Genomic DNA, 8525 nt, shown 5'->3' on the forward strand with positions numbered 1-8525 from the left:
GGGCAGGGACTAATTCAGCTCAGTGTCATCAACAACTTCCTATATTAGGGATGAAACATACAGGTGCACAAGAGCTGGGGTATACAGTGGAGAGAGAAGTGGCTGGTCATTCCTTCTTGGGCCTGGAAGTCGGCAACCAAGTCAGAGTTAGGGAGAGTGGTTGATTAGCTTTTCTCTCTCTCCTGCAATGATGATCACTCAGTGGATAGAGGCACATTGTCCCGAGATGAATGAGCCTGGGAAATGAGTTGCAAAGCATATTAAGACATGGGAGAGGTACCAGCCTCTTTTCCAGCTGGAGAGGCTCCAACACTGGATGGTTCTGTAGAGAGCCTGGTCATCAACTTGCAATACCTCACAGAGCCAGCCCCTATCCCACTCTGAGTTCCCCCTGGAAACACTGCTTCTCCAAGCGGGAGTTGTTGGGGAGAGAGTCAGTGGCTGCTGGAGCTCTGTTCTCTCCTGCCGGGACACCACTCCAGCTTTGGTATTGACAGAGTGGCTGATAGATACCTTCCAACCTGAACTGACTGGGGCAGGACAAGGGCTAGGCTTGATGGTGGCCAGGCTTGTCTGCTCCCAACCTGGGATGCCCCTGCTCTGGACCTCTCATTTCTCCTCATTGGTTTATTTTTCAATGCATCTTTAATTTGTAAAGAAATAAAATAAATTAAGATGTAACAATTAGTCTCATTTTTACTTGTAATTTACCACTGTTCCCCCTGTTCGTTCCGGTTAGGCCTAGTACTTCCCAGGAAGTGGCTGGCTGAGCAGAACTGCGCATGCGTCACACGCACCGCGGGCGTAGGACCTCGTCGGGTTGCGACTCACCGCAGGGCGGGGTCTAGTGCTGCCGGGAGGAGTTGCGGGTTTGGTGGGCGGTGGGGGGGTGCGGCTAGCGGGCAGCTGGCAGTGGACATGGCGGCGGGCCGCAGCGGGGTTGTGCTTGCTGTCTTCGGAGTGCTTAGTATTTGTACGGTCAGCGGCTCTGGGCCCGTGGCTGAGAGGGAGACCGGCGGGGAGGCGGGCTGGACGGAGCCATGGGATGGTGCGGTTTTCCGGTTGCCCTCAGCGCTGGGCGCGGTCGGGGTGGCGCGCAGTCCAGGAACCCCGCGGCCAGGGAGGGAGGAGGCGGTGGACTTGCCGGTGCTGCTGTGGTGGAGCCCAGGCCTATTTCCGCACTTTCCGGGCGACTCGGAGCGCATTGAGTGCGCGCGCGGTGCGTGCCTGGCGTCCCGGGACCGACGGGTGCGGGGGCACTCGCGGACGCGCGCGCTGCTCTTTTACGGCACTGACTTTCGCGCGTCTGAGGCGCCGCTGCCGCGCCTGGCACATCAGAGCTGGGCGCTTCTGCACGAGGAATCGCCCCTCAACAACTTCGTGCTGAGCCACGGGCCCGGCATCCGCCTCTTCAATCTCACTGCCACCTTCAGCCGCCATTCGGACTACCCGCTGGCGCTGCAGTGGCTCCCCGGGACCGCCTACCTGCGCCGCGCGGCGCCTCCGCTACAGGAGCGCGCCGAGTGGCGCCGCCGCGGCTACGCGCCTTTGCTCTATCTGCAGTCCCACTGCGACGTGCCTGCGGACCGGGACCGCTACGTGCGCGAGCTGATGCGTTACATCCCGGTGGGTGGGGCCGGCCGGGGCCGGGGCGGGGCTGGGGGTGGACGCGAGGGGGCGCGTGCGGCTGAGGCCGGGACCCCTGGCGTCCCGGCGGACATGCAGCACCCACTTGACGGCCGTACTCTACCCCGCTCAGGTGGATTCCTATGGGAAATGCCTGCAAAATCGGGACCTGCCCACTTCGCGGTTACGGGACACAGCCACAGCCACCACCGAAGATCCAGAGCTTTTGGCCTTCTTGTCTCGCTATAAGTTCCACTTGGCCCTCGAAAATGCCATCTGTGATGACTACATGACAGAAAAACTTTGGCGCCCCATGCATCTCGGGGCTGTGCCTGTGTATCGCGGCTCTCCTTCTGTGAGGGACTGGATGCCCAACAATCACTCCATCATCCTCATTGATGACTTTGAGTCACCTCAGAAGCTGGCAGAATTTATTGACTTTCTGGACAAGAATGATGAGGAATACATGAAATACCTGGCATATAAGCAGCCTGGGGGCATCACCAACCAGTTCCTTCTGGATAGTCTGAAGCATCGGGAGTGGGGAGTGAATGATCCTTTGCTGCCTAACTACCTCAATGGCTTCGAGTGTTTCGTCTGTGACCATGAACTGGCTCGGCTGGAGGCCGAGAAAGCTCACGCAGCCTCTCCTGGGGATATCCCTGGCCCTGAACCTCACATTGCCCAGCCCTCACACATGGATTGTCCGGTGCCCACACCTGGTTTTGGCAGTGTGGAAGAGATTCCTGAGAATGACAGGTAAGGATAGCTGAGGACCCTGTGGCCATCGAATCAAATGACTGATTGAGTGACTTGCTTGCTGTGGGCAGTGAACTCGTATTAGATGCTTAGGGGATTGTTGTATAAGGAAATTATGACATGGACTTATTCTGCCTTTAAGGTGTCAAGAGTCTGGTTGGGGAGATAAGACAAACTGAAAAAGCTCAGTAAAAGATGCAAAGCAAAATATCATTCAAGGTGACAACATGAGATCAGCTTATGTGAACAGTGTTTGCAACAGGTCAAAACAGGCTTCGAGGGGGCCTATTCAGATGAAGTGATGAGAGACAGAGTTGGGCAGATAAACTGGGGCCAGGCTATACATAGCCTGAATACTAGGCTGAGGAGTTAGACTCTCCTGAAAATTAACTCAGCTGTTTATTTAGCACCTTCCTAAGGATGGGGGTGGGGATGAGCAATACAAAGATGGGTATTTTGAGAGAGGTTTGTCTGCTGTAGGGTTTACATCTGTTAACCTGGCATAATTATTTTTTTTTAAGATTTTTAAAATTTATTTATTTGACAGAGATCACAAGTAGGCAGAGAGGCAGGCAGAGAGAGAGGAAGGGAAGCAGGCTCCCTGCTGAGCAGAGATTCCGATTTGGGGCTCCATCCCAGAACCCTGGGATCATGAACCTGAGCCAAAGGCAGAGGCTTTAACCCATAACCTGCCATAATTATTAATAGCATCTCCTTTCACTCTTAAAAGTACCCTAGTTTGTATGATAAATTACGCATTTGCCCTAAACAAGAGAGAAGGACTGCTTTCAATAAATAATAATGAACAGTGGTGGGCAGTGTGAATTAGAAAAGTGAGGAAGCGTGTGCAGTAAGTGGCAGAAGGTGGTGCACTGGGAAACAGGTCAGCATGGGAGGTGTGAAAGTGTTGAAGCAACGTGCAGCAAGCCACATCTGTTTGGGGAGAGGTGATAAGACTATTAAGCTTAAGAAAGCAAGGCTGCTAGACTGGCCTGCAGAGACCGACTTGCACAGTAGATGGCAGCAGAGGGCCGTCTATATACACGGCTGGCAAAGTTTTTTTCTTCTGGGAATGGAGCCTTCCATAAAGTAATTTGTATCTAGTATATGCTGAACATAGTATGATTTACTAGAAGAAAAATGTAAAACATTAAAAAAATATGTTTTATCTAGACATTGGGCATCAAAGCACCTTCATTTTGATTATGGAAATAAAGGTGCAACTTAATAAGGTAACCATCTAGAGGCTCCCTGGCTTTTCTTACAGAGAACGCTGGCCCTTGCCCTGCCTTCCTCTGAACTCCTTCCACATTTGGGAACCTGGAGTGGGCAAGTCAGGAAGTTTCACTCATTGTGGGTGGGCTGTGTGATAGATAATGTGTTGCAGCTTACTGTCACCTGTACTACTACTAGATTTACTTCACATTTCATTCTTTTCAAAGCAGTGCCCTGTCCCAGCCAGAGATTACTGTATCTGTTTAAGATTCTTTGACCCATTCAGAGAAGGCAGGACCATAGCTGTGCAGAGGTTCCATAATCCAACTCCCATTTTGATGTTTCAGCTGGAAGGAGATGTGGCTGCAAGATTATTGGCAAGGTCTGGACCAGGGGGAAGCTCTCACTGCCATGATCCACAACAATGAGACAAAGCAGATGAAATTTTGGGATTATCTACACGAGATCTTCATGAAAAGGATCCAAAATCTCTAATTATCCTTGCAAGAGCCTTTAACTTGGTAGAGTTAAGGAGACAGAAGTCCTTATTCTACTATCAGGGGCGTCTGCTGCACAACCTTAATGAACACTGTCTTATCATGAGTCCAAGGAATTCCATTTATAGCCACTGATATTTTATCCTAATGTTGTGTACCCACTGTCTCAGCTTGTGGTAATAGGGCCTGTCTTCAAGGAGAGGTGGAGGTCTCCAGTTCTTAGATTAGTGGGAAGCAAATGCCTGAAACACCCACTTGTTTCAAAGTGCTGATTGAACAGAATTTTAAAAGAACTGCATCTTTTTCTAGCCATCTCATTCTCTCAACTGTGATTGGAACAACACCTTGGTACTTGTTTAAGAATGAGGTAAGGTGGGTCAGATTTAAGATCTTAAAACTTTGATGCTATTCTTTAAAACTTTTCATTATTCAGTACCTTTCCTAATCTGTTTTCCTCATCTCCTGCTTTATAAACTGTTATGTTGGTGGTGAAGCAGAACTCTTGGTGGGTTGTATTCTGGTTCTTAGAGTTGTATTTTTAATATCATTTACTTGTCTTCAATGTCAAACTTTTTATTTTAAATGGATTTTTCTTTCTTGGTTTTCCACAGTAGCTGATGAAGATGCAGGAGCCTTGCCACCATCCCCACACTCATTCTCCCCTGCATTAAACTGACTATAGACTTGACAGCTTTTTTTACTCCTGATTTGCCTTTTTTTTTCCCCTTAAGAGTATATCATGAATTCCTTCTCATCTCATAAACATGAAGATTCAATGGCTAATATATGCCATGTCAATTTAATGAATTGTCCTGCTCTATTTTAGGTTGCAGATAGAGACTCAGGCTGGAAATGATGACAGAGTATATATCATTCATATATATTTAAATGATTTTGGAATGTTAAAATAGACCAGTGCAAATCAAACTGCAGATTTTTATAGGTCTTTGTCTTTTCTATTTGCCTAATGAACTCTTCTATTTTACTATTTTTATATGCTACCAAAGTCTCGTTTTCCCCAAAGAGTCATGAAAATTATGTTGGAAAAAACAACCCAGCAATATAGTTGTAGTCATTACCTCATATTATGTAGCATTTTTCACTTTATGTGGAATGAATATTCAAACATCATTCTATTACCAGTATCTGTCTGTACAACTTTGTAGTACTTACTGAGACTGCATTTTGATGGAGCCCACCTAAGGTCCTCTCCAGGGGAAGTGAGGCAAGAGATATCCACAAGAGGCTGACTAAATAAAAAATTGTTAGGCAGATTTTAGGGTATAGCCAAACCCTTTTATCGGTGTGGTTTGAATATAAAGCTTAATGGGCAGGGAGACCATTAGGTTTTTCTGGGCCAGTGGAATAAGAAAGAATACTTTGGATTTTAGCACTACTCTGATTGTATAATATATTGTATAATATATTAATGAATTAATTAATTCAGTTTATCTGTTTGGAAATTAATGTATGTACTTCTATATACACATATACACACTGATATACAACCAGAAGTGTGTGTGTGTATGTTAGATGCTTCAACAACTAGGGTCCCACCCTTAATATTGTGACATCTAAGGATGTGGCAGCTGTAATTGGGGTTGGATTTCACTGCCAGGGTGGTTCTTTTTCCATTTAATTTTTTAGTAAAAAATACCCTTCACAACAGCATGGAAAGTTTGCTTAACCTGTTTGAGCTTGTTCAGAAAAGAACAAGAGGGAAAGACAGACCTTCAAACATACTTATATTAAAATAGTAGTGACCCACAAAAGAAGTCGAATTCAGGACTCTGATTTCTGAATTTGCAATCTACTTAACCAACTGAGCCACCCAGGCGTCCCTGAATTTGCAATCTACTTAAATGCAGGTGCTGATTTATAGTGCAAACTACATACTACTCAAGTGCAAACTAAGGTTAGGAATCAAGTTTCATGATGTGCAATAAAATGGGTAAGTGCCAAGTGTATAACCATCCTTACCTCTCCTAATTAGACCAGTTCACACTGGCATTCCTTAGCACTTTTATGTACAAAGTGGGCCAGTTGTTTATGAATTATTGTGGCTGGAGACTCATGCCTGCTTTGTGGACAGTGCTTCCCAGACTTTCTCCTTTAATCCTATCACAAAAGAAGTATTCATAAAAGACCACGGTAAACCAGGTGCTATGTTTCCGCAAGAGAAAGCAGAACCAATATGAAGAGAAAGCAAACAATGTGAATTTTCTCTGGTTTGGGCCCAGCTTGCTCTGTGAACAGCAACAGGCTCAAGATTATTGGTGGAAGAAGTGTCTGACCAGGAATCAGTTTTATTTGTGCTGCTGGGGTGGCAGTGGAGTACGGGACTGATGTCTTTATTAATCTGTATGTTGCAGTTCTCTATTTTCTTATGTTTCATTTTGTATAATAAATGACTTCTTTTTAAACAGTGTCTTCTGCTTGGTTATATTTCTGGGCTGAGTATGATACACTTGGAGACTTGGAAAAACATGTCAAAACATTTGTTCATTTAACGAGTATTTACTGTCACTATTCTAGGCACTGGGGATTCAGGAAGACAGGGTCCCTTTCTCTCATGGTGCTTATTTTAAATGGGTGTTGCTGGTAAGCAAAACTGTAAATAAACAATTGTCGTGGCCAGCGTGACAAACCGACCAGGGTCGAGAGGGTAAGAGGATGGTGAAAAGAAATTAAGAGACAAAGAGATGGGGGCAGGAGGAGCATCAAGGAGGATGTCCAACAGTGCCAATTTTATTCAAGGCTGTGAGGCATTATATAGCTAACAAACAATCATAAGAAAAGTATCTATTTTTAGCTGATTACTAAAGAGTTTGCAACATGCACAGAAAATCCTTCAAGCTTTCCTTTAAAGGAGGCACAAGTCAGGGCCTGGTTTGGTCCTCGTCTCAAATCTTACCATGGCCTCCCACAAACAATAAGTGAACAAGATAATTCAGACTGTGATATGTGCTATGGAAAAAATACAACAGCTTGGTGTGGGGGGGGCGGGCTCAGGGAAGGCCTTTCCGACAGGAACTGAGACTCAACAGAAGAAAAAGAATCAGTCTTGCAGAGATCAGTGGGAATATTAAACATCTGTGATAAATGATTTTAACTTTAACAGCGATAAAATTTTTTAATTTTAGCACACTAAATTTTATACAACCAAATAAATATTGCTCCTCCGAAGTAGTCCTCATATGAACTAAAAGCTGTTCAAGTTAAGCTTCCATTACCAGAACCATTTATTTTAAAGGAATATAAAACTATTTATTGACCACTGTTTACCAGTATTTACAATAAAGTAAACAATGTACAGTTGGATAACATTCTGACTACAAAGTTACGGTTTTTCCTGGTTTCTGCTGAACCAGTAACTCAAATACTGAAAAGACTGAGCTTACATGTCAGGAATGAACTGGGGTAAAGAAAAAACATGCAGGTGAAAAATTTGGATTATACAAGCCTGTCCACCCATTTACTCCAGCAGGTGCTAAACTGCCAACATCTCTAACCATCTGATTATGATTAGCTTCCATGAAGGAAGTTGTAGACAGTCCATGAATCACGACCTTTTAGTCAAGACAGCACAGAGAATTTCAACTTCTTAAAAAGGAATGGTTCACTAGAAGGGATCTTTAAATGTCCATTTAACTAAAGTATTGCTTACCTAAGTAAAACACACAAGGACTTGTCTAGTTTTGTCATTTGGGTGGGGAGGTTTTTGGTAGTGATAAAATTTTCCTTTCAGGGATCTTGCAAATATACTTGCATTTATATGGCTGTAGAGAAGGATATGGATTCTGATATGGCTGCTTTTAAATTGTCCAATTTAAATTGTTTACATTATATTTAAATTGTCCAATTAATTACAAAATTTGAAAGATTAAGGCCTCAGGAAAAACTTCACTTTAAGTGATTTCTTTCTTTTTTTTTTTTTAAGTGATTTATTTCTTAAAATGCTGAAAATGATAGCATCCTGGAAACATGGGCTTATCCATGGTTATAAAATGCTGTTTTTGTTTTGGTGAATGTTAAAAACAAAAACCACTTATGTATTTTAAGTATATATACACACAAAAAAAACCCTAAATAAACAAAAAACCCAGAATGGTCCTTAGGCATATAGGAGTTAAACACAAATTCTGACTGAGTAAAGACTATGAAGATTTCCCCCAACATTTAGAAAAGGTTCTCTAATGCAGGGGGATAATATATCATGGTCTCAAATATTCTTTTCCGATAAAGGAAGCAACTACAGAAAGCTTTTATTTGTTTAAAGTAACCAGTGCTATAGATGCAAAAACCCCAACAACTCCCCCAATACTACTTCAAAACAAATATATCAAACTTGATTTTCATTAGAATGTTATTTCTTCACACTAATAAATCAAAAAACAAAGACCAAGATTTTATATGTATATAAAATCT

At 43.9% G+C, this 8525-nt stretch overlaps 1 protein-coding gene across 8 annotated transcripts; it reads left to right on the forward strand.

Moving 5' to 3' along the window:
- The first annotated feature begins 819 nt into the window (after positions 1–819).
- Positions 820–6525, forward strand: FUT11 (fucosyltransferase 11). 8 transcript variants are annotated; one of them, XR_009403936.1, is made up of 4 exons: positions 820–1626; positions 1760–2385; positions 3948–4464; positions 4709–4749. XR_009403936.1 is itself a non-coding variant. In XM_059397821.1 (4 exons), the coding sequence occupies exons 1-4, from the start codon at positions 919–921 to the stop codon at positions 4713–4715; spliced, it is 1404 nt and encodes a 467-aa protein (XP_059253804.1). In that variant the 5' UTR covers positions 820–918; the 3' UTR covers positions 4716–6525. The 8 variants fall into 8 exon arrangements, 5 of the variants coding, with proteins under 5 accessions (XP_059253804.1, XP_059253806.1, XP_059253803.1 ...); XR_009403938.1 differs by having other exon boundaries at positions 4712–4730; XR_009403937.1 differs by having other exon boundaries at positions 3948–4469; positions 4709–4727.
- The last annotated feature ends 2000 nt before the right edge of the window (positions 6526–8525 follow it).

Source organism: Mustela nigripes, chromosome 4, assembly GCF_022355385.1.
Source record: "Mustela nigripes isolate SB6536 chromosome 4, MUSNIG.SB6536, whole genome shotgun sequence".
Lineage (NCBI taxonomy): Eukaryota > Metazoa > Chordata > Mammalia > Carnivora > Mustelidae > Mustela > Mustela nigripes.